Source organism: Ochotona curzoniae, unplaced genomic scaffold (genome assembly GCF_017591425.1).
Source record: "Ochotona curzoniae isolate NIBS_2020 unplaced genomic scaffold, NIBS_Ocur_1.0 scaffold_4701, whole genome shotgun sequence".
NCBI classification, from domain to species: domain Eukaryota; kingdom Metazoa; phylum Chordata; class Mammalia; order Lagomorpha; family Ochotonidae; genus Ochotona; species Ochotona curzoniae.
This window is the reverse complement of record NW_024467122.1, coordinates 52013706-52041036: the sequence shown is the minus strand read 5'-3', so window position 1 is coordinate 52041036 and position 27331 is coordinate 52013706. Positions and strand designations below refer to the sequence as shown.

At 38.9% G+C, this 27331-nt stretch overlaps 1 protein-coding gene across 7 annotated transcripts in view; it reads right to left on the bottom strand.

Moving 5' to 3' along the window:
• GOLM2 (golgi membrane protein 2) overlaps positions 1–27331 on the bottom strand; it is a 68295-nt gene that overhangs the window by 17851 nt on the left and 23113 nt on the right. For 2 of the 7 annotated variants that reach the window (XM_040968599.1, XM_040968603.1), the window contains exons 2-8: positions 20689–20743; positions 18924–19026; positions 17124–17214; positions 14100–14241; positions 13729–13809; positions 2319–2414; positions 1172–1342 (exon numbers count right to left, since the gene is read on the bottom strand). In XM_040968599.1, the coding sequence (XP_040824533.1) occupies positions 1172–1342; positions 2319–2414; positions 13729–13809; positions 14100–14241; positions 17124–17214; positions 18924–19026; positions 20689–20743 (739 nt within the window). Of the gene's footprint in view, positions 1–1171; positions 1343–2318; positions 2415–13728; positions 13810–14099; positions 14245–17123; positions 17215–18923; positions 19027–20688; positions 20744–27331 lie in introns of all 7 variants that reach the window. The other 5 variants (XM_040968598.1, XM_040968602.1, XM_040968601.1 and 2 more) reach the window with 3 other exon arrangements.

Below are 27331 nucleotides of genomic sequence, written 5' to 3'. Positions count from 1 at the left end.
ATAATTTCATAAATGTGTAGGTCAACCATAATGGAGACCATGATATTTCATCTATATAATGAAATTAAGATAATTTCACTATAAACACTTCTTGTTGAGACAAAAGTTTTCAAATGAATATTCTAGTGAAATTTCTGAGGAATTTTTTTTTTTACTGAAGTGATAGCTTCAGTCTTGCAAATAAAAATATTTTTCACATGGCATTTCAATCAAAATACATAAAATGCTTTAAGGTATTGAAGAATGAGAGTTAAATAAGCAAACTATATATTCACATATATATAAATGTAAGTAGCTGTTATAAGACCAAAAAAAAAATGCCTTGAATAAACTCACAGTCATAACACTGCTCAGTTTTCAACCTAGAAGCAACCTGTGTACAAGTGACAGCCTAAAGTACTCTAAGCAGTTGCTGCTACTGAAGCCATCACAGAAACCAGACAAGTTAGAGTTGAAAGTAGGAAAAAGCTAGAAAAAGCCCGCAAAAACACGAGTGGAAAGCACAGATTAAGAGTGTTAACCTAAAGAACATTGTCTTTTCTCAAATTACCTCTATAATCTGATTTTTCTTTCTGACATTTCCCAAGAATCCACCAACTACAGAGTTATAAAGATTAATTGCAATGGTCCATTTATCAAAATCAGTGTTTGAAATAATTGTAGTTATACATCATACTATGATCCTGTGATTTGCTGACTCTATTTCATTTCAAACTGTAATGGGAAGAACTGCAAGAGAAAGTCATTTTGAGCTTTCCACTGTGTCAGACATCCCAGAGTATATTTCTCCCCAAATGGCCCATTTCTCAAACTACTTATCTTCTTTCTCTCCTAATCAGTTTTCACTCCTAAATGTGACAAAATATAATTTCCCTTATTTTTCCTAAAAGTTCACATTCATAAGAACTACTTAAACAAAATAAACTCACCTGAAGTCTATTATTAAACATTGCAGCATGTAAAAAGCTATGCTCTTTCTTGTTTAGTCTCTATATTATCTATTTAAGCCTGCTTTTCTGCTACATTTTAACATCATCATATGCTCTTTGCATACATATAACCTCACCACACAATTATTAGAGATTATAATAATGAAGAGCTTAATTTAGTCTTGCAAGCAAACATATTTAAATAAATCATTTCAGTATAATAGGCATCAATTGATTCTTACTTTGCTTTAATTTATGGAAGTCACCAACTCTATCCTTGGGAGCCTGCTTTAACACATCTGTTTGAAGTTTGGGTTCGCTCTCCAATTTGGGGCCTGGAATTAAGCGCTGAAGACTGTTGGAAGGGTTCTGTTTTGAAATATCATGGTCTCCATTATGGTTGACCTGTGCATCTATGACATAAAGACATCATATTAAAAGAATGTAAATTTTTTACAAAAAAAAAGAAAAAAAATCCCTAAAGATTTACTTTACAAAAGCTAAGACACACTGTTGTCTGACACTGGAAAATCATGCAGCTTTTTTTAAAGTTTTATTCTAAGTTCTCTAATGAAATCGTGTAACTAACATAATATGATTTTAGTTATGTGAGGGACTAATTCTAATGTGAGTACCCCCACTGCTAATGACATTCACAAATGTTTATATGATAAAAATCCAAAGATTGATACAGCAATGATATCCTTATCTATTCCTTCTCCCAAATTTTACACTGCTGTCAGAAATCTCAAAAATTCAGCAGGAATTTTGAAATTTCTAATTTCTATGTCATCTTTTTCTATAGAGTGATTCACAACTGTTAATTTCTGATTATTTCTTAGCAGTCTCCTAGATGGGCCCTCTATTTCTCCCACTTCTTCATTGTTCCTCACCAAGTTCTCAATTTAGATCTTCATTATAATTGATTTTGGTTTTAAAAAGGTCCCATGCCATTCTGACTTCTATATCTTTCTGTCATTTCTTTTACGTAGCTCCCTTCAATTATACTAATTCTAACTTTAGGGGAAAGCTTTTATAAAATGAAATGAGTGTTCAGTAGAAAACAAACATAGTCATGAGTATAGAATCACTATATGGATATAATAATTTATAGAAGACCACTGTGACATATCATTGCACATATATTTTGAAGAAAGTAATCTGCATACATTGACAGAAATAAAGACAATGTAATTCAGAGAAATGCAACATAAAATTCTTTGCTTAACAAATCCATTAGGCCAAGTTCAAGATAATTGTTTCTCCTGTCATTATAACATTAACTTGAAGAATGAATGATACCACACCATGTTGCTAATGATATGCTTTATTCAATACTTGATCGATAAATTTGCTTTCAAATGAAATTCTAAGAATAAGAATTCATACCTTCAGCCAAATCAGGGGAAAGAGGTTGCCCAGTTGGAAGATGAGAAATTTCTTGGTTATTTCCAAGTTGAGAAACTGATACAGGTTTCTTTAAAGCTACAAGAAAAAATACATCTGTATTATTCCCACTGCCATTGTAATTTCTAAAAATCAATAGTTATAAACCTATTTAAATTGCATAAATCCAATGATGCTTATTTTAACTTTGTAATCCTTACTGCTGTCATATTGACTAATTCATTTTTGGTTACTAAATGATACAACACAGATTTTGGTGATCAACAAATCGACCAGAATATAAACTCCATGACAGTACAAATTCTGTCATATTCATCAACAAAATACCAAGAATAGTATCTGGCATAAAACAGGAGCTCAACAAAGATGAATAAATAAATCAATCTCTTCACAACATTGATTTATCAACAAGATCTTTTCAAATACATGATACAAATAATAACTGACAGCTCCCAATTAGGCAAAGTACTAAGAATATTCTGTTCTTAGTTGTTCAGAGTTTTTAAATAATTTATTTGAAAGATAAAGAATGAGTGAGATCTTTTATCTGCTGGCTCACTTTCCAAATATCCCCAAACTCCCCCCATTGTAGGCCAAAGCCAGGACACTGGACCCCACTCTGATTCTTCTTCAAGGATGGCAGAGACCCAGGCACTCAGGTCAACATCTGATGCCTCCTAAGATGCACACCAGCAGGAAGCTGGAAGTGGATGCAGAACTGGGACTTGGATTCAAGCATCCTGGCACGTGATGTAGTCATCCCAAAGAGCATCCCAATGCTGCACCAAACTCCTGCTCCAGTAATTCAGACTTTAAATAAAAACCTAAATCTGACTAACCCAATAAGCTGAAGTTTTATTTTGAAGACAAAACATTTGCCTTTTGCCAAATCTTTATTATCAAAGATGTACATGCTTATAGTCAGAACTTCTCTTTGACTAAATGAAGCCATTGGCAAACAGATGATTTCTACTCACTACCACTGATCCTTTGTATCCCTGGGCAGATTTGCATGACAGAAAGAGAACAAAGAAGAAACTAGAGCCCAGGGAAGCAAAGAGAAAAACAATCAGAGTCCTATGATCAGTGGTCTATTTTATTCTCCTCAAACTCTGATGTAGCAGAAAAATACTAAGTGATCCTTTTACCCATTTAATTATCTTTTTCCTGGACATATGGAAAGATCAGTCTTCCTTTGAGGGTAGGGGTCAAGGGTCCCTGGTTCTTATCTAGGGGATACAGATGAAACTGCTTTTTTGTTAAAAAAATTATATTCCTTTTTTTATGATGTACTTATTTATGTGAAAATCAGAGTCACCCAGAAGAAGAGACAGAAAGAGAAAGAAAGAGAGAAGGGGAGAGGTCTTCCATCCTCTGGTTCATTCTTCAAATGTGGCCAAATGGCCACAATGACCGGGGTGGGGTCAGGCTGGAGCCAGGAGCCAGGAACTTTTTCCAGGTCTCCAACATGGTTGCAGGAGCCCAAGAACTTGGACCATCTTCTGCTGCTTTCTAACGAGCATTACTGTGAAGCTAGATCAGAAATGTAGCAGCCATGCCTCTAACAGACACTCATCTGGGAATGATGGCACAACAGGCAGCAGCTTTACCTGCTACACTGCAATGCTACACCTGACTACACCATTTCTAAGTCTGGTCATAAATTCCATGCAAATCACCTACAATCTCTTCTCTTTCTGCTGCAACTTAGGCGGCTACACAGAAAGGTGGCAGCACCATATCCTAGAAGGGATCACAGCTTAGTGGAGAGCTGCTGAAAGGGTCACCCAACCTATATCAGATAATAAGATGAACAACAGATCTTACTGTTTTAAGCTATTAAAATTTGAGCTGTAGCAATATCACAGTCTCATCACAACTAGCAAATCTGGGTTGCCTTATACCCTTCAAGTATATTTCAATATTTCTACTATAGTTTCCAAATTTAAGATTCAAGAAATTTAAAACCAATTCCAAGAAAGCACACATTCAAATTTACGAGGTGGAGGTTTTCCATATCTCACTTTGTTCCCATCACCTTGCTACTCTACTACTTTTTGCAATACCCAATAATAGTCACTACTTAAAAAAATTTTTTTAATTTTATTATAGGAAGGCAGATATACAGAGAGAAGGAGAGACAGAAAGATTTTCCATCCATTGGTTCACTCCTCCAGTAATGGCCAGTGCTGAGCCAATCCAAAGTCAGGAGCCAAGAGTTTCCTCTGGGTTATCCATGCAGGTGCAGGGTACCAAGGATCTGGGCCATCCTTTACTGCTTTCCAGGCCATAAGCAGGGAGCTGGATGGAAAGTAGAGCAGCTGGGATACAAACTGGTGTCCATATGTGGTCCTGGGCATGCAAGGTGAGGTTATCACACTGGGTCCTAAATTGGATTTAAAGAGGTCTTTATAAGACACTGGGGTATGGGAGGCAGATATTTAAATTAGCCATGAAGATACTCAATGCTTATATTGGAGTTTCTGGGCTAAACACCTGGATCTTGCTAAGAATTCCAGCTTCATACTAATGCACCACCTGGAGATGCAGCTTTGACAGATCAAGTAATTGGGTTCCCGTCACCCACTTAGGAGAGTTTGACTGAGTTCTTAGCCTTGGCTCAAGCCAATATGGTCCATTGCAGGTGTTGGAGAATAAATCATAGAATAAGAAGGCTTGCTTTTTCTGTGTCAAATAAAATTATTGAAAATAAAGTAACTAGGCTGCTACAATATTAATCACTAATAAAGTCATCTAAGGAAAAACACTAGAAATAAACAACAAAACCTAGAGCTTGTAACATTTTTTCTCCACATGCTTATTTATTTCAGAGTTAAGAGAGACATAGAGGAGACAGATAGACACAGTGCTTTTGTCTCCCCAAATGCCTGTAACAGCAGGGACTGGGCTGAGCTTGAAGCCAGAAGCCAGGAATTCAATGTAGGTCTCCCTTGAGGTGGCAGAAATTGAATGATGTGAGACAGCACTGCTGTCTCTTAACTCTGTACAAGCAGGAAAGTACACAGGGCACAAAGGTAGGCACTCTGGTACAGGACATGGGCATCCGCACCTGGGTCTCCACCATGTTTCTTCCTTCCTCTTTAACTCTTTCAATAAGTTTTTTAAAATCTTTTAAAAAAATCTAAGTGGTTATTTCTAGAAAAACCAGTAAGACAGCAAAAGATGACAGGTTTAGGATTCATTGTCTCCTACTTCCCTATTAACTCTCAGTTACAGCTTCTACTCTGAGAGCCAAAAAAAGAACTGACCTTGCCTTCTACAAATCCCTAAATGCTCACCTCCAGTTTCTTGTTTCATGGAGCTTCACCATGCCTAAAGAATATGGAGAAATGTGGCATTAAGAGGCAGAAGTTGCCAACCTGGGTATACTCCAGGATGAGGGTCAGAACTCCAAACAAGCTGAATATGAAGATGAGGCAAGGATATCTGTACTCCCTAAAATCTCCAGAGGTGATTCTGATGCACGGACAAGACAACAGAAGAATAAAAACACAAGGGCTTTGGTGTTGAACAGACCAGGGTTCAATTCACAGCCACATAAGACTATGATACTTGAAAGGAAGAATACAGATATATGAGTGGGCAATCTTTGTCAGATAAAACGGTATAAATCAGCATTTTAGGTGCTAAGATGACTAGAATTCGCAGGACAGAATTATAAAGGAGTGAGCAAAATGGGGAGAAAAGTACATGGAGATTCTTCTATTGGATCTTTACCCAAGGTCCAGAATCTGCTGGCACAGGTAAGACTCCATGGGGCGTGACAGAAAGGACCTGCTGCAAGAACAAAGGCTGAGCTAAAAGAAGGGATGCAGCATTTAGACAATGGATCCCTGTTCAGTAACAGAAGTGAATCCCCACTGAGTATCTTAAATATTCAGGCTAGAGGTTATCAGCTCAAACATTCAAGTTGGGAAAAAGATAGCAGGGCAGAGGGTGGACAAACATGTTAGATTTAAGGAATATGGCCTAAAGCTATAAACAAAATAGAAATTGCCCTGTCTTGCTATGATTTGGACACTAGTTTAGATGCTAAAGTGCTGTGTATAAGAAGGGATCATTAGGGGCCAGATGCGGTGGCCTAGCAGCTAAAGTCCTCGCCTTGAACGTGCTAGGATCCTACGGGGGGTCAGGTTTAATTCTGGTGGCTCCACTTCCTATCCAGCTCCCTGCTTGTGACCTGGGAAAACAGTGAGCACAGCCCAAAGCCTTGGGACCCTGCACCCGCGTGGGAGACCTGGAAGAAGCTCCAGGCTCCTGGAAGAGCTCCAGTTCAGCTCCAGCCATTGAGGCCACTTGGGAAGTGAATCATCAGATGGAAGATCTTCCTCTCTGTCTCTCCTTTTCTCTGTATTTCTGACTTTGCAATAAAAATAAAATAAATCTTAAAAAGATGGGATTATTAGGACCATACTTTCAAAAGTCAATTTTTACAAGATAGCTGATTTAAAGCCTGAGTTTGGTTCCACTCTCTTTCTCTCTTTCTTTCTTGGTTGTTTTTTGTTTGTTTATACTTTTTTTTTTTAAAGATTCATTTACTTATTTTCATTGAAAAGGCAGATATACAGAGAGGAGGAGAAACAGAAGAAGATCTTCTTTCAGCTTATTCACTCCCTAAGTGGCTGCAATGGATGGAGCTGAACTGATCTGAGGCCAGGTTCTCCCACATGGGTGCAGGGTCCCAAGGCTTTGGACCGTCCTCAACTGCTTTCTCAGACCACAAGCAGAGAGTTGGAAGGGAAGTAGGGCCACTGGGACACAAACCAGTGCCCCCATATGGCATTCTGGTGTATGTAAGGCGAGGACTTTAGGCACTAGGCTACTGTGGTGGGCCAATTTGTTTTTTTTTTTTAAAGATTTATTTATTAATGTTTTTGTTAGAAAGAGATTTACTGAAAGATCTTCTATCTGCTAGTTCACTCCCCAATGACTGCAGTGGCTGGAGTTGAGATGATCTGGAGCCAGGAGCTTCTTCAGGGTCTCCCACGCAGGTACAGGGTCCCAAGGCTTTGGGGTCATCCTCTACTGCTTTCTCAGGCCACAAGCAAAGAGCTGGATAGGAATTGGAATGGTGGTAATCCAAAGAAGCTGTTCCACTTCGTATCCTCTTTCTCTTTATCCCCTTGGCTTATCATGTTATTTTTCCTTGTTTGGGTCACCTATTGCCTTCATCAAAGATCAAAACAATAATATCACCTGTTCTTAGTCTAGAAGCCCCAAACAGAAAGGTAAATCCAGTTTTTCTTTTTGAAATGCAGGTGTTCTTAGTGGTTACACAAACTAGTAGTTAAAACTACAGGTTAAGATACCTAGAACCTATATTGCAATTTCTGGGTTTGGTTCTCAGCTCTACTGTCTAATTCCCCTGACAGTGTGACTCCTGGGAGACAGCCAAAATAGTTGGGTGTGTACCACTCACAAAGCTTCCAGCCATGGCTGCTGCAGACAGCTGGGGAGTGATTCAGCGGAGGAGGTCTCTCTATCTGTCCATACTACTTTGCTTCTCAGTCTCTGTTTCTTAAATAAAACCTGGGAGAAACGTTGCCTCAGGTATTTCACTATGGTACTGAAAAGCCAAATATTTGCCATAACAAGGTACAAAACTAAAGTCCACCAGAATCAGGAGGCTTCTCCACTAATTTAACTGTTTCCCAGGACAAAATTCAACACCCCCAACAAGCTATACAACCCTTGGCATAATCACTCTTACAGCACACAATAATGTTACTAGACAAACTGACAAAGCAAAGAATATAATCCACACTCAAGAACAAACACAGGAGGTTGGCACCATGGCACAGTAGGCACCGGTAATGCCGGCATCCCCTATGGGCACCATTTTGAGTCATGGTGCTCCGTTTCTGATCCAACTCCCTGCTTATGGACTGGGAAAGCAGAGAGGATGGCCCAAGTTTTTGGGTTCCCGTATCCATGAGGGAGACCTGGAAGAAGCTCCTGGTTCCTGGCTTTAGATCATTCCAGCTCCAGCCATTGGCCATTTGGGGAGTGAACCAGCAGATGCAAATCCTCTCTTCTCTTTCTCTAACTCTGCCTTTCAAATACAAATACAAGGAAATCTTAGGAAACAACCAAACAAAAGAGGCAGGTGCTAAGATGCCCAAGTTCCTCATCAGAAGGCCTGGTTAATTCCCAGATCTGACTCCTAAGTCCAGTTCATGTTAATACTGACCCTTTGAATAAGCAATGATGGCTCAAGAAACTGGGTTCCTGCCACCATGTTCAAGACCTGGATTGAATTCCTGGCTCTTGACTTTGGCCCCAGTTGGGGACAGTTAGAGGCACTAAGGGAGCGCATCCACTGCAGGGAGCGTCTCTTCCTCTCTTTCCTGCTCTTCCTCCCCCTCCCTCTTTCTCATTCTTTCTAGCTGTCCTGTTATCTCTCTGCCTGTCAAACTACATGAAACATTAGTGATCTGTGGGTTAATATGACATAGTTTGAAAAGCATGTGACGTAAGTCCCAGAAGAATAAAAAGAGATTAAAGGAGGAAAAAAGAAAGGCTGAACATTTTCCAAATTTGGTGAAGAACATCAACCCACAGAATGAAGAACATCACTGAACATTCTGTGGCATAAATACAAAGTATTATTTTCCTGATGAAAAACAGAAAAAATAAATTGCCACCTTTCACATAATTCATTTCTTCTCTGAACATTCTTTTCATAAATGGCTAGTGAATGTTTCAGGAATGTGGAACACATACAACCTTGCTGTTCATGTACAGATACAGTCATAGCAAAATAGAAAGAAATTAGAATGGTGGTATTTCACTAAAATTTTAATTATTAAGAGAAACAATCAGGGTGTAATTTATCAAATTTCATTTTATGATGTATCTAAGAGAAACAAATCTTAACTATATCAAAACTGATTGTTTGAAAGTTTAATACATTTTTATAAATTTAGATAGTTTTTCATTTAAGATTGCTTTTAGTAAACTATCTTAATAAATTACATAATACATAACTAGAACAGGAGAGATCATTGTGCACATTAGGTTAAGTTACTGCTTGAGGCACTTTCATCCCATATAAGAATGCCAGTGTGAGTCCTGACTATTCTGTCTCTGATCCAGCCCCTTCTAGTGCATCTCGATAGGATGAAGATGATATATTGGGGATAGAAGCTCAAGTGCCTGGGAAAACAGCAGAGGATGGCCCAAGAGAGGAGAGCAACACAAAGAGATCCTCCACTTGGTTCATTGTCCAAAAGCCTATAACAACACGGCAAAGTCAGCAGTTTAGAACTCCATTTGACCACTTGGGCTACAACCATGTGCTACCTCCCAAGACGCAATCTGAAGCCAGCATGCAAAGCAGAGGCAGGACTTGAACTCAGACATTCTAAACTATGGGATGTGACACATTAACCACTCCACCAAACTGCCAGGTCTGTGATTTGTTTATTTCACCTAACATAATATCCTTTGGCTTCATTCACATTGTTGCAAATGACTGGATTTCAAACTTTTGAAGGCTGAACAGTATCCTGTTATACAGAAGGGAACTTCAACAGTATCCTGTTATATAGAAGAGAACTTCAAAAGCTTGTGAAAAACACATATCATATTGAGATAAAACTACATGAATCCCCAAGTTTTTACTCAAAAGAAACTTTTCATTTTCTTTCATTTATATGACTCATTTGAAAGGCAGAAACCAGAGATGCAGGCAATCTACCGGTTCACTCCAGAAATGCCCATAACAGCTGGGAGTGGACCAGGCCAAAGCTAAGTCTCCTCCCAATTACACTCTAAGAACCCAGAAACTTAAGTCACAATCTACAGTCTCCCAGGGTCTGCAATGGCACAAAGCTGGAATGGGGAACCAACTTGGGACTTGAAGTCAGCCACTCCACTCAGGACACCCCAAGCAACATCTTAACAGCTTTGCCAAAGGCTGAACCATGAATTTATCTTTTAATTCAATTTCCCCACAAAATTTTTAAAGTACCCTTATAAACCTAAATAATCTCTATACATTTCTTGGCATTTTTCTCATCCCAAACTATAGAGATATAATCACTGTCTGAATTAGTATGGCAAGTTCCTAGGGTGAAAAACACATATGAATTTGTTGACAACTCATGAAAGTAACATTATTGGTTGCTATTAATTCTAACAAAACGTTTGTGTGCTTTTTTAAGTTAAGGAAGCAGAAAGGTGAAGAAAGATTTTTGTCCCGCTACGTAGTTCATGTATGAACTGGCATCGTGGCCTAGCGGCTAAAATCCTCGCTTTGAACGCGCAGGGATCCCTTATGGGCACCGGTTCTAATCCCGGCAACTCCACTTCCCATCCAGCTCCCTGCTCGTGGCCTGGAAAAGCAGTAGAGGAAGGCCCAAAGCCTTGGGACCCTGCACCCGTGTGGGTTACCCAGAAGTTCTTGGATCGGCATAGCATTGGCCGTTGCAGTCACTTGGAGAGTGAATCATCGGACAGAAGATCTTCCTCTCTGTCTCTCCTCCTCTCTGTATATCTGACTTTCCAATAAATAAATAAATCTTTTAAAAAGACTTTTAAAAATCACCGTATTGGAGCTGGCCTTGTGACACAGTAGTTTAAGCTGCTGCTTGCAGTGCCCAAATGGGTGTCAGGTTGGAGACCCAGCTCCTCCACTTCCAATCCACTTCTCTGCTAATGCACCTGGGGAACCAGTGAAGGATGGCCCAAGTCCTTGGGCCCCTGCACCCATGCAGGAGACCTGAAAGAAGCTCCTGGCTTCTACCTGGCCCGATCCCTGCCATTGTGGCCATTTGGGGAGTGAGCCAATGAATGAAAGACCTCTCTATTTCTCCTTCTCTTTCTATATAACTCTGCCTTTTGAATGAATAAATAAAATTGTTAAAAAAGAAATATCATCTGATAAATACAATATACCTTATGATGGTAAAGACAAGATCTCTAAGACCTCTTACATTCTTATTTAACTTTACCCTAACTTTGGAATGTTTTGGTAGCCAAGTAATAAATTATAACCAACGAGAAAATAATATTAAGACATTACACATGTATAATTCAGTGATAAAATTTTTATTTGAAAATTATATAGAAATGGATAGATGTTAGGAATTATACGCTCAAATCTAAACCAAAAAGTTTTTGTAACCATAAAACATGAAAAATAAATGTATGTAGGGCAGGTAACCTTAAGTTCATCCTTGGTAAAACTTTGGATACAGCTTTAAAAAATAAATAAGCACAATGTAATACAGGTAAATCAGGCTGAAATTCAATGAGTCCAGGACTAGCGTAAATGAAGTAAAATTTCAGAAAAATACATTTTAAGTCAGTGGCTCTCATATTTCAGTACAGATCAAAATTGCTGGGAAAGCTTTGTAAAATACAGCCTGCTAGCTCCCTTCCTCCAGATTTCTAATGCAGTAGGCATAAAGGCTAAGAATCTGTGTTTTTTTTTTTCTCTCCAAAAAGATATTTGATTTTTAAAAATAAATTTCATGTAGTCTTAATTTATCTGAAAGGCAGAGAAGCAGAGACAAAGACAGACCTTCCATCTGCTGGTTTATTTCCCAAATGCCTGGAACAGCCAGGGTTCAGCCAAGACACAGTCAGGAGCCAAGAGCCAGGAGCTTGGAACTCAATCTTGCAAGTGGGTAGCATAGACCCAACTACTTGAGTCCTCAACTGGTGCCATTCCTGCATTAGCAGGAAGCTAGATTTGGAAGTAAGGCCACTGTTCTAATCCAGGGATTCGCAGATAGAATGTAGGCATCTGATATATTAAATGCCTGCCTCAGAATTCACATTTCTAGTATATTTGCACATAATGCTGATATTGTTGGTCCAGAGACCACATTTTTTAAAAAGATTTATTTTTTATTTTCTTTATTGGAAAGATGGATATACAGAGAGGAGAGACAGAGAGGAAGATCTTCCATCCGATTTCACTCCCCAAGTGAGCGCAACGGTCGATACTATGCCAGGAGACTCTTCTGGGTCTCCCACGCGGGTGCAGGGTCCCAAAGCCTTGGGCCGTCCTCAACTGCTTTCCCGGGCCACAAGCAGGGAGCTAGATGGGAAGCGGGGCTGCCAGGATTAGAACTGGTGCCCATATGGGATCCTGGGCATGCAAGGCGAGGACCTTAACCACTGCGCCACCGCGCCGGGCCCCAGAGACCACATTTTAAAAGTCACTGGATTACTTCACTGCCTAGCAAAAATTATCTTGCTTGGTCTAACTTCATTTTTTTAAATTCATGTCATTGTTTTGTTCTTACATTTTAGTTGAATACATTACGAATTGGAAACCCACAAGCATATAGACATTAAAGAATTGGAGCAGACAAGAAAACTGAAAATAAAAGGACTCATACACTTCACTCACTTGAAAATCAGACACTCAGAAATATCAGCCATACATAACTAATTATACCCATTGAAACTGAGAAGGAAACAAGAGACAAGAGGAGGCAACAACTTGCTGTTAGTTCTGGTTTTTTCCAACAAAATAAACTGGAGTTGGTAAAGAAGGGGATCTGGCCAATAAATACAAACAAGACAAGAAAAAGAGACACAAAGGGAAAAAAGGAGAGATTGACGCACCAAGTGGGACTAGATTTCAAGTGAAAATATATAAGTAGTAGATAAATTAAAGAATAGAAATACACACTGAACAAAAATATCTTAGAGGAAGAAAAAAAAATAGTGAATAAAATAGTGGAAAGTGGGGATAAACCACTGAAAGGACAAGCCAAGCTGTAAAACCTAAGCAGCACCTTTTGAGGTTAACATGCAGCATTAAAGCACAAAACAGCTATCAGGGAACATTTCATACAAGAGAAACATGCCATGTGTACTTTTAGTATGCACAAATAGCTCTAATGTAGCAAAAGTGTTAGGACTAATGACTGAGCCATCAAGAAAAGGGACAAAATTGTTGATTCCAATCAGGGCAAACATGAAAATACTATACATTTTACCTAAAATTTTCACAAAAATCACATCTAAAAAAAACCACTACTGGCAATTCATGGGTAGTTGCTTCAGTAGAAATTTGAATCATGCAGATCAAATATCTGGCTTTTCCAGGTATTACTCTAAGATATAATGGGATTGTGAAATGTAATCAACTTTAGTGGATTTCTCAAATATATTTTTAAATGGCACGTAAAAATTATTAGGTAATTATCACTGATGTTTCAATACATGTGTATACCATATAATGTTCCAATCCTGGTAAATGTCTTTTTATTCAGTACCTTATCAATATCTGTAATCACTCCACTGTGCAAAACAACACCAGAACTGACTCCTATTTTAACTTGAACTTAGTACCCACTGACCAGCTTTTCCTCATCCCCTTTTCTCCCCTTCTCTAATGATTTTTACTTACCATTGGGAGGATCATCACCTTTTGCTAGGTCATTCTCTTCTATTCCAGGCATCCCTGCATCACCACCTCGTTTGATTTGTTCTGCCCATGTAACAAAAAGATATCATCCTATACTTTTTCTTGTATATGCTAAAGATGTTTTGAAGGAATTTAACAATGAGTTACTAAATCAATAGGCCGTATTGACTGAGCATCTTTATATCTTGCTTTGAACATAATGTAATCCTGAAACAACTTACTCTTTTTTCTCTTCTACCAAATAATCCAAATTGGAAACAATATAGACAATCAATCATATCTGAAGTAAAACTCAAAGTTTTCTTCTATGATTAAAAATGTTCACTAACACAGAACAAAAATAATAATCATACCTTTCCCATGTGGAATATTATTACTTGAGGGTTCTTCATTTTTTTCTGCAGCATTTTCATCTGCATTTGGGATATTTTTAGGTACTACATGATCATTCACATTCGTTTTGTCTCCACCATTTGCTTGAACATTCTGAGCCTCCTGCTGTTAGATAAAAATTTGGTCACAGTATTTTCAGTTCATTGATACGACTATTAATTAGTTCTCTGACAGTTCATTCTTGAAAACATGTATCATGGGGTCAAATTCTAAACACTTGGAAATGTGGAATATATTATTTTCTGTTCAGTTTTTATGCCTAACACGAAGTCAAAACATAGCGGCTTGCAATATATGGCCGAAAACATTAGACAGAGGTAATTCTCTTTGCTTATACCAGGGGAGTGATACTACAAGACACCCTGCTGAACACTGTGGGTACCATGGTTGCCTAGAGTTGGACTTTGTCCTGGGTGTTGATGGCAGGCTGAGTTTTTTTTATAGCTAAGTTAAAATCAAGAAGTATGGCACTCAGAAGGAAGTTGCCTTTTAGGTGTGCCCTTGAAAGTATGACAGATGTTACTAAGATTGTTAACCTGGCTCTGAAAGAATGACAGATGACCACTGAGATCATCAGACTTCTACATAAGCAGAAATAGCAAGGGTGAAAATCATAGACTCGCTTCCTGGAGACACTGGCCACCCAAGCATAACAAGTAATGGCAGAAAAATACATAAGTTGGTGCTCCCTCTGAATCATCTTGAAAAACTGAATCTTCAGGAATATGGTTAGACCAAATTCAATTGTATGGCCAGACCAGTTTTGAAAGCTGAATTAGCAGGAAACTGGGAGAGGCCAGGAGTCATGTGAACATACTTGAACTGCCATGTCAGTTTCTCTAGTTAATATTATATACAATGCTTCATAAGCTGTAAAGTGTCATGCAATATAATTATTAGTAATACCATTAAAAAGCATTGCACAATCTATAGGGAATCTAGAAAAATGAAATCCAAATTTTAAGAATGTGTCACAAAAAAAGAAGAAAACTTGTTCTGGTAATCAGGTATAGGATTTCCAGGGCAGATAAAATCAAGAACAAATGATAAACTGTTTTTGAAAACTCTTCTAATTCAGAAAAAAGTTTTGGGAAAGCAAACTGAAACTCAGGGTTTAACATGTTAAGAAGCTTGCCTATGGTCACAAAGCTACAGAACCGTAAAGAAGGGATTCCAACTAGAGTCTTTCTGACTTCAAATCCTACGTTTTCTGACATCTTAGTAAGCAATAACTGGTTCTAAGAATTTAATTATTGACAATTTAAGTGATACAATGAAGTTTTTGAACATGTCAGTATGAAAGTTGAGGATGAGAACATCCATGAGGCACAACAGAACATTACATGATAAAACTATTTTCACAGAACTCTACTGCTCTGCAGATGTGTGCAAAATAAACAACATTAAATAAAAATTTAAAGTCAACAACTTAAAAAGTATTTTTCCACTTAAAGATTCCTTTTAATACACTATTCATGACAGTATCCTCATGTGAATGCACTGTATAAAATATTTTTTTAATAAAAAAGTGGCTTTCTAGATGCAATGTCTTTGATTTGCTAAGAGGACCTCCTATATATATATATTTAAGGATTTATTTATTTATTCAAAAGTAAGAGTTAGAGAGGGAGAGAGAGAGAAGTTCATTCCCCAGCTGACCACAACTGTTTTGGCAGTCGATATCACACTTGATGACAGCGGTTGAAACACTTGGGCCATCTTCCACTGCCTTTCCCATGTGATCAGCAAGAAGCTGCATCAGAGGTAGTACAGCTAGGACCTGAGCAGGCACCCATAGAGGATACTGGTATCACAGGCAGCAGCTTGACCCACTACACCACAGTGCTGACTCCTGATCTTTTCATCTTGAAATATTTTTAGATGCGCAGAAAAGTAATTGGTCCTCACCCAACTTCCCCTAACGTTAACATCTTACATTATTATCTGGGGAAGAGGAAAAGCTCTCATTTGACTTAGAATAGACCTAACCCATTAGTGAATATAGTAGGCTTGCAATGACACAGTAGCAAAACAAACCTCTCTTCCCCTTTCCTTTGCCTTCTACATGCTCTTCTAAATCTCCATTGTCTCAATGATACATTCAGGATGCCCTCAAGGTTTCTTCTAGCGTAGATCACTAAGGCTTACCACCCTCTACCAATCCATGCTAATATCTCTTCAAGATACGCAACAACTAGGCAGTAGCTATTCTGATTTACAGATCCAAAACGTGAAATAAGAGAAAAAAATGACCCTCAAATGCACTGCTATAAAGAGTAAAGAAAGCTAAGACATAATAAAAGCAGGAACAAAAAGCCTTTTAACGTCCTTAACTTCTTCTAGTCCTTTAGATGAAATGCCACCAAAGCATAAAACAAAACAAGCACCACTCACCCTCAACTCTCTATTTTTAATCACAAGACTTTAACATAAACCATGCCAAATCAGGTGTGATTACAGGATGTACAGTTAATCATGTCCTTACCGAACAGCAACATTCACACATATTTTCTCTACTTCTGAAACAACTTTCATGAAACACTAATTTAAAATAGATAAATTAAGGTAATGTTATTCTAAAAAGTACGAATCAAAATTGGCTGTTCACTGTTCCATTCTGTATTTTAAGAAAGGATGTTAGAATAACAGACTGATAATAAAGAAAGCACTTTCTCCACTTCTTTCTCAGTGCATAAGAACTAACTGCCACTCACTAAAGTGTTATCTGCTTTACAACAGAAATATACAAACAAAAATTACTTATAAAAGTCAAACAAAAGATACTTTACCTCAAAATTTTTAAGACTTGAGACTATATTTTTACAACAGTCTATTTTACTTAGCAACAAAGCTACTACAAAACACTTTTGGAATTAGGCACACTAGAATAATTAAAATTGCATTTAGGACAAAAGCACAATTTTAATTTCTAAATTACATGGTTTATAAAAAATTTTACTTTAAGTATATACTTTCAAATTTACCTTTTGTTCTTGCAAAAACTGGTCTGCTAATTTTTTAATATTTTCTTCATGTTGTGCTCTTAATTCCTTAATCTGCTGTCCACACTGAAAACTAAATTACAAAGATATTCTTTTAAATTATATTGTCTTGCATTGCATTCTCCAAGTTGTACAGAAATTGACATAAACATTTAGAAAACATTCATTAGGCACATCAGAGTGGGCAGGACAGATAACAAGCAGATAAATACACAGGTCAAAATTTGTAAAGTAGTCAACTTTTGTAAAGTACTTTTTGTAAAGTAGTCAAACTTTTAATGGAGGATAAGAAATGCTGATAAAGTTAACTGGGAAAACAGAAATTAGAAAGATAAAAACAATTATTTTTTGACTATTTCATGACGTGTATCTACAAAGAAACAATTGTCAAAGTCAATGCCAATCACAGAAAAGAGAAATACTAAAGAAAACTGCAAGATTAAGTTGTAACAAATGAGAAAAACTACAATTACGAGATTTAATAACTAATGATGGCAGATGAATTATCCATTAATTAGTAACTTAAACACTATAACAAAAACCTAAACCACAGAAAAGCAGAAATGAAACAACTACTACTAAAGATTAAGCGGTAGCAATTGAGAGAAAATGAAAAGGAACAAAACATAAGGATAGTGACTTTCCACTGGACAAACAATAAAAGGATATAGACAGTTTATCAGTGCAAAAATAAATACTTAGTTAATAAATACAGAGAAAAAACTTCTACCATAAGATGGAAATTAAACTTCCTATATGTATCCTGGAGCATTTCAAAAAGTATGGTGGAGCAAACATTTAATCCAGTCATTGAAAGTTGGTGAAGATGCTGTTATGTTGTCCCTAGATTTTACACTTCACTCCAATTCCTAACTGGATTAAGACTGGCTTTAGTTGTTTAGGCATCTGGACAGCTAACCAGATTATTTGAAATGCTCACTAAATACTTTATTATTATTTTAATTTTATGACTGGAATAATCTGAATAGTGAGAAAAGGAAGCCTCCTGGTGTTCTCATATTTGGAAAAAAAAAAACCCCAAAGCCTTGGGATATTAATATGTTGGAATAATTAGTCACTTCTAAACATTTCAGTTCTGGCATATGTTAATTTTTACATTTCAATTGTAGTCATACTTGCAAATATTTAACATTTTCTGTATCATCTTTCAAAATAATTTACAACAGTAAAAAGTTAGAAATGGGTAATCAGTGCTTTAAAACAGAGAATTCTTTTAATTATTGGTATAAGATCCAATGAACACCTTTTACCATAAAATTATAAAGATTTTTAAAGAGTAACTGCTAGAAAGACCTCTAAGAAGTCCCTGGCCACCTCACTGGGTGTAGGACTATGAGCAAGAACGCAGAAATGCAGAGTGACAGGAGCAGCACCCCGACCCCCAGGGATACCCAATGTTGGCTTCATCTTCTGGGTGTCCCTCAAAAAGAACCACAGAATCCTCTTTCAGTCTGATGCATCTAATCAGATAAAACTCAGAGCTGTCTCTTAAGGAACTCTACACAACCAATTCAACAAACTCTACATGCATATAAGAGATATTTTCGTGGTATTTAGCCTATCAAAACACTGTAAAAGAATATGGCTTTCAGAGAAACATCAAGAGAGATGACAAAAAATGAATTTAAAATATCTAAGAAAATTAAGAGAGAGGGGAAGAAAAAGAAGGAAAAAAAAAAAGCCAGAAGGAGACATGAATAAGATGCAAAGGTTAGGTAAATGCCTCAGCCTTAGGAAGATTTGCTGCATGCAGCAACTTACCTCTCATATTCTAACCTCTTCACAAGATAAGTGTTGTTCTTCCTGTAGTCCTGAAGCTGGTCTTCTTGTCGAAGAAACTCCTGACGAAGCTCAGCAAGTTGCTCTATCCACACAAGAACCAAAGGAGTCAAGTTTACTCACTATAACGCTTTACTATTCAGAAGCCATGGGATGTTTTCCAATCGTATCATGAGGAATTAAAGTCACATAACACCACATTTCATTGCCTTTTACTACACATCCATGGTCAATAAAATTTATCTATTTTTAATTTTTATGTTTTAAAGATTCTTTTCACTTGAAAGATAGTGTTACAGAAAACGAGGGAGAGAAGAGAGACAGGCAAGAGGAACGGGGGAGGGGAAGGAAAGAGAGAACTTCTATCCATTGATTTACTTGCCAAATGGCTGAAGCCAGAAGCCAGGAAGCAGCCCTGACAGTACTGCTTTCTGTGTGTTAGCACAATGACTCACAAGTCAAAGGGAGCAGAATATGGACACAGATGCAGCAAAAACACATGTAACCACCTAGGTTACACAGCATTTCTAATAGAAAATCAAAGTTGTTATAAACCAGAGAGAGCAAAAAATTCAGGATTTTTTTATTTTGGGGCTATCATACACAAATAGCACTTCCAAGTGGTTTTGTTGGGTGAGGAAAAATAAAACTACTGCATAGCAAAATCAGCTCAAGTTCGCTACTTCAGGAGAAGGATAAAAACAGGTGTATGAATTCTATCTAAAGAGACTCAAAATGATAATACAAGAGTATTTATGAGAACAGGTATAACCCACACACTAAAAGAGTTAATGTGTACAAAGGTGTAACACAGAGTGCAGTGACCAAAGGGTGTGAGGGACAGAGGCTGGGTGCTGGGCTTCCAGGCTCCACTGCGCAGCAGCAACGGGAAGGTGAGCACAGCAGAGCTTGTCCTTTCAGTAACCCTCCCCTTCACATCAATGGAAATGTACACATGCCATGTGTACTTATACAGTCATTCCAGGCACATTTTTATTCATTTAAAAAATTTTACATTTATCTATCTCTGTTTTATTCTGCTATCAGAGAAACTAAAGCATCAAGGTTGTAGGACCAGCCAGGGATGGATCCCTAGCCTTGACAGATTGGCCAGCACAAGTGGGAACACATTTCACCTTCTTACCTGGAAACATGATAGATGGCTTCTGAAGCTCTATCTCTATTTTCTTGGAGGATTCTCTTAACATTTCATTGTACAAATCTTGTCTAAAACTCATGTTTAAGAATCAGACTTCAAATGTTAACTTGTATTTACTATATGTAAAGCAACATTAAATGACCCTTTATTTATCTTAATACAAAGGGCAAACATTTTGCCATCATACTATTTCACTTGAATATGTAACTAATTCTTAAATTTTTTAAAGGTTTATTTATTTATTAAATAAATTTAATCATCCATCCGATGATTCACTCCCCAAGTGACCGCTGTGGCCGGTGATACACTGGTCTGAAGCCAGGAGCCAGGAACCTCCTTCAGGTCTCCCACGTGGGTGCAGGTTCCCAAGGCCTTAGGCCATCCTTGACTGCTTTCCCAGGCCACAAGCAGGGAGCTGGATGGGAAGTGGGGCCACTGGGATTAGAACCAGCACCCACATGGGGTCCCAGTGCGTTCAAGGAGAGGACTTTAGCCACTAGGCCACCGCACCGGGTCCTAATTCTTAATTCTTGAGGACTTGGGGTATTCAACGACTTTTTGCAATTCATCTGTAATTAAGTTGCTTACCCTTTAAATGATGTATGTCTGCCATCTGGTATGATATGTTGTTCTGGAGTTTAACCTGAAAAAAAATAAATTTAATTTTACTATAGTTTTCCTCATATTTACTTTTTTGCTTATATTCACTTTAAGCTTGACCATAAATGTAAACAAAAAATTAATAAACCCTTTTTACATCTAACCTGTTTACAAAATCAATTGAGATAAATTCTTATTATTTAGTGCTTAAATTTGCATAATACTCATTTTACTTGATATACAAAATAAAAACTTTGAAAAGTTTTTTTTTGAAAGATTTATTTACTATTAATTTGAAAGGCAGAATCTGAGGCCAGCACAGCAGCAGAGAGACTAATACTAATCCTCAGTCTACAGCATCAGACTCTCATGTGCGCACTGGTTCAAATCCCAGCTAATCTAGTTTTCTGCTTATGATCTGAAAAAGCACAGATTCACAGAAAATTACAAGGGCTTCAGAGAGGTTCTATGTGCTTTTCATATAATTTTCCAATTTTCCCCAATGAATACATCGTTAAAAAAAAAAAAAGATTCATTTATTTGAAAGTGAGATCTGCAGCTGGAGAGAGACAGAGTTCTTCCATTTCCTGGTTCACTTCCCAGAGAGCCACAACAGCCAGGCTAAGCCAAACCGAAGCCAGGAGCCAGAAGTTTCATCGGATCTTCTACGTGAATGGCAGGGGCTCAAATACTCGGGCTATCTTTCACTGCTTTTCTCAAGCTATTAGCAGGGAGCTAGCTAGACTGGAAGTGGAGAAGTCAGAAACTAAAATCAGTGCCCATGGGGTGCCCATGGATAATGCCATCAAGCAAGGTTACGGTTTTATGTGCTATGCCCCAACAATGGCTCGCTCCCTAGTAAGTACATCTTAACTAATGACAGGAAACTGGCATAGGGACAATGTGTGTATTTATAGCTCTAGTGTCAAGTTCAGTTTAAAGATAGAGAACTATTCCATCATCATAGGATATGCCGGGTGCTATTCCTTATGGGCACACCCATTCTCCTTCTCTCAGATTTCTGTGCCAGTATACTAATATATGCTGTTCTGTGCTGATAATACTGATAAATGTTATAAGTACTGTAATTACAAAACAATTAAGAAAGCAGTGTCAAGGCATCAGCAGGCAGTATTATTACTAGCGGATTTCAGTGATCAGGATTAGGTATTGAAGGTTAGTGAAACTGATAAAACTTTAAACAGGTTTAAAGAAAATTTCAAGCAGAGGAGATGACACAGGAAATGGCATAAAGTCAAGATATATGATATGTGTGTGTGTGTGTGTGTAGCAAGAGAGAGACTGACTGATTCCACAAAAGCACTACTTGACCAAGGCACAAGATAGAGAAAACAACATTAGAAAAAAGAATGGGGGAAAGATTCATGAAAGACCCTTCAGAACCAGGGAGAGTCGATTCTCAATCTGGAAGGCAGTGCCATCCAAATTTAAAATGAAATTTTTATCCATAAGCAAACAACAGATGAAACTGTAACTGCTCTAGTTGCAGCATCAGCAGGAACTGAGGTCCCTTGTAACTTTGCCCTTTGAGTCCTAGGGACTTTGAAGAAATAAGTTTTTGAAATGAGGCTATTATTTGGTCCTAAATATTCCTTTAAAAAGGAATGAAGTACTAACACATATTACGACAGCAGTACACTTTTAAAATGCATGTGTGTGTGTGTGTGTGTGTGTGTGCGTGCGTGCTTATACTGAGTCAAAGAAGCTAGTCATAGAGGCCAGCAACATTGTAAAACACAAATTACCTGCAGAGCTAGCATCCCAGAGAGGGCCAGTTTGGGTCCCACTGTTCTACTTCTGATTCAGCTCCTTGCTAATGTGACTGGGAGAGTAGTGGAAGAAGGCCCAAATTCTTGGGCAGCTGTACCCACATGGGAAACACAGAAGCTCCAGGTTCCTGGCTTCAGACCAGCCCAGCTTTGACCACTGTGGCCACTTGGAGAATAAACCAGCAGATGAAAGTTCTCGGTCAAGATGGCAGAATATGGTAAGGACACGTTTAAACAGAGAAATACTAGCCAGTATGAAGCAGAGAGGGCACATTCCAGGAAATAGATGAGGACAGAACAACAATGGAGGGGCACCTGGAGACTGACACACGTGGGAAAGTGCAGACACAATGGTGCAGTGCTGCAGTGACTGACACCACAGCAGCATTCAGTGAGCTGCGATCTGAACTGCACCTGCAGCTGGAACTCCACCAGCAACAAGGTGGAAAGAGGCGTCCATCAGGAGCTCCGGAGGTGAACCCAAACAAAGAACTGTCCGTCTTGCTGTTCTATTTGATTTGACCAGGAGCAGAGACAGAGCAGCAGGTCCCAGATGGGCAGTGCAGAAACAGGGTGGATTTCACAGCCCAGTCTGCTTTCTAGAGCTGAACAGTTTGTGTAGGGAAGCAAAGGCTATGGGATAGGACTGTGTATGCACTGAGCTGGGAGTGAACTCATTTCTGGTTCAGTGAGCTGCAACAATGTGGCATCCTACAGGTTCCACCCAAGTTAGGTCCAAGTAGCCCTCAGACCTGAAAGCCAGCAGATCACTCAGATCAAGAACTGTTGCACATCAGGTACCATTTTGTACAGTGTGGTCTCTTAAGACTGCAGGGACAACAGTAATCTGCGTATGTGCTGAGCTGGGAGCAGATGGAAGATCTCTGCCTCTCTGTCTCTCCTTCTCTCTCTGCAAATCTGCGTTCCAAACAAAAATAAACATTTTTTTTTAAATGAGGAATTTAAAAATATAAGCTGACCCTAAAAGTACAAATACTATGTAATTCCGTTTTTATGAATTGCATAGACTAGGCTAAGCCAAAGAAACCCAAAGTTGATTAGATAACTGCTTGTCAGAGTGGGGTGAGGCTGAAGAGAACTGAAGTGACTCACGCACAGGGCTTATTTTTGGGGTGATGAAAATGTTCTAGTTTTAGACAGCAATGAGAGTTACACAATGCTGTTAAGGCACTAAACAACACTGAGCTGTACAACAAAGACATGAGTTTCTATGGTGTAGGAGCTACGTTTGCTACACAGAAGACAATACTCTCTTACTCTCTTAAATAAAAATGAAATGAGAAACCTTGTACAATCATGGAACTCATTTGTTTGGAGAGTCACGTAATTAAACAATTATTATATAGTTAGATAAATCTCATCTTAAAGTTCTTAAAATATGTTGGGAGAACTTGGTAAAAGCACTCAAAGTCTGCCTTGGAGTCATCAGGAGAGACTTCTAGAGATGAGGATGGCTCAATTGAGTCCTGCAGGAAAAGTAGTGTTAAGGCAGGTGGGGGTAGGGAGAAAGTAAGGAAAGGAGAAAATAAATTGGGAAGATGCTTAAGGAAAGTACTAGAATTCAGAAGCGGGGGGAGCACTGACCTAGTGGCTAAGACTCCAACTGGGATGTCTATATCCCATTCTGGCATACTTGGGTTCAAGCACTGCCTCCAATCTGATTTTTACAATTAATGTGTACCCTGGGAAATTGGAGGTGACGACTCCAATAACTGAATTACTACCACCCACATGGGAGACTTAGGTTGAGCTCAAAGATCTGGACCTTGGCCTGGCCTAGTGTAGATACTGTAGGCATTTGGAGGAATGATGGAAGCTTTCTGTTCCTCTGCCTCTTAAATAAATACCTTTAGAAGTTAAAATCAGGCATACAAACGGGACCTCCACCCAGCTGGCCACTTTTGACGGGCTGGGGCAGGGTGGGGGAGCCTAGTCTGATTGCTTAAAACCAGCCATTACCATATTGTGACTGCAACAGTCAGCAGAGCTGATCTGAAGCTAGAAGTCAGAAGCTTCTTCTAGGTCTCCTATGCCAGTGCAGGGTCGGCCCCAAGGCTTTGAGCCATCTTTGTCTGTTTTCCCAGCCACAAGCAGGGAGCTGGATGGGACAGGGCCATTAGATTAGAACCAGTGCCCATATAGGATCCCGGTGTGTCCAAGACAAGGACTTTGGTTGCTAGGCTACTGTGCTGGGCCCCTGACTGCTCTACTACTAATCCAGCTACCTGCTTGTATGCCCAGGGAAGCAGCAAAAGATGGTCCAAGTGCTTGGGCCCCTGACACCCACATGGGAAATCCAGATGAAACTTCCGGCTCCTGGTTTCTGGCTTTGGCACTGCCCAGCTCTGGCCATTATGGCCATCTGGGGAATAAACTAGTGGATAAAAGATCTCTATTGCACTTTCTCTCTCTCTGTAATTCCGACTTTCAGATAAGTAGTTTTTGTTTGTTTGTTTTATTTTAATTTTACTTGAGTTACACAGAGAGGAGAGACAGAAACAGAGAAAGATCTTATATCTGCTGGTTCACTACTTCTAGGTCTCACACATGGCATGCACTTTCCCAGGCCATAAGTAGAGGCTGGACTGGAAATGGAGCAGCCAGGACTTGAATTGACACCCATATGCGTTGGTGATTCCACAGTGGAAGCTTAGTCTACTACACCATGACATCAGCCCCATGAATATATAAATCTTAAAAACAAACAAACAAACAAAAACAGCTAGAAGGGTAACCAGGTTCCCCTTACAAAAGGTTTTGCTAAGGAACGTAAATATATTCCATAGGCTATGGTCAATTTTTAAGGGATTTTTAAGCAAGACAGTGAACTCTGATTTGCAATTTTAAAAAGTCAATCAGGGGCACTCTGGTCTAGCAGGTAAGGCACTGGATAAGATGTCTTCCCACACTGGAAGTGTCTAGGCTTGACACTTAACCTCTGACTCAAGTCTTTCCTTAGCTTCCTGCTGATGTAGACTCTGGGAAGCACTGCCAATAGCTCAAGGAATCAGATTCCTGCCTCTGATGCAGATGATCTAGATTTCGTTTCCACCTCCCCACTTCAGCTCTGGCCCTCTCAGACATTAGAGAGTAAAGCAGCAGATGAAAGCTCCATTTGTCTCTCAAATAAATACACTGAGGCGGGGAAAATGTCAATCTGATGGCAATGTGGGCAGTAGACCAGAGGGCAAAGACCAGGAAAACCAGGAAGGAGACCACTGTGATACTACAAATCAGAAAAAATGTTAATCCAAACAACAGGGGGGGAAGTGGCCTGCAAACTTGTTTTTTTAAGAGACAGTAAGTTAAAGATGGTTATTAAAACTTTTTTTTAAGATTTATTTATGGGGTCAGCATCATAGTAGAGTAGGTAAAGCTGCTGCCTATAACACCGCATTCCACATGGCCACTGGTTTATATTCCAGCTAATCCATGTTCAATCTAGCTTCCTACTAAGCGCTTGTAAGCTTGCTACTCATGTGCGAGTTCAGGATAAAGCTTTGGTTCTGGCCTGACCCAATGTCAGATGGTGCAGCCATCTGGGAATGAACCAGCAGACGACAGCTCTCTCTGACTCTCTCCTTCTCTGGGTCTGTTTCTCCAGTAATCTCTGTAACTCCAGGCTGCCCATCCTCTAGTTCACCCCCAAGGTGGCCACAATGGTGGAGTTAAAGACAAGAGCCAGGAGCCACCTGGGTTGCAGGGGGTCCAATATTTCCACGATTTCCACTGCTTTTAAAAATTAGAAGAGAGCTGGGCCATAAGTAGGGCAGTCAGCACTTTCCAGCATCCATACGGGATGTATCCGTATTGGATGCCAGCATCTCGGGCTTTATCTGCTATGCCACAATGTCAGTCCCAAGTTGCTACATTTTCATTTATTCATATTCTAAAATTCATACAAAATGTATATTCTTTTTGATTCTGTTTTCCATGAGCTTTTTGTAGTCCCTTTGTGCTTTTCAGCTCTCTACAATATTTATTTTTTAAATATACTGGCATGATAGAGGTAGAGAGAGAAACACACGGAGAGCTCCCATGTGCTGCTTCACTTCCAAAACACCCAAAAAGCCAGATTTGGGACAAGCTGAAGCCAGGCGCCAGGAACTCAATCCAAGTATAACACATGGGTGGCAGGAACCCAAGAACTTGCTATCCTTTGTTCCCTTACCAGGCACATTAGCAGGGAGCTAACCACAAGTGGAGTACCCTTGTCTTGACCAGTGCTTAAATGGGATATACGTGGTGGCTTTACCGGCTATGTCACAACACCAGTCCAAAATAAATCTCCTAATTCTGTTTTCCATGAATTTATTGAAGTACCCTCATACTATTTTTCAGAGTTCTCATACTTTTAGTTGAGACCAGCAGTTGAGAATCTTTCTAGTAGTTACATTTCTTAAAAGATTTATTTATTTTTTATTGGAAAAGTGAGACATACAAGGAGAAGAGACTGAAAGCAAGATCCTCTGTCTGCTGATGTACTCCACAAGTGGCCACAATGGCTGGAGCCGATCTAAAGCCAGGAGCCAGGAGCCTCGTCCAGGCCTCCCATGCAGGCACAGGGTCTCATGGTTTTAAGCTGTCCTTGACTTCTTTCCCAGGTCACAAGCAGGAAGCTGGATGGGAAGTGGAGCCACTGGGACACGAACCAGTGCCCTTATGGGATTTAAATGCATGCAAGACAAGGACTTTAGCCACTAGGCTACCGTGATGGGCCCTAGATCTTTATTTTTCCAAAACATTTACTTCTTTTAATTTCAAAGGTAGATTTACAGAGTGAAGAAGAGACAGAGAAAGAGAGAAAGATATTTTCCATC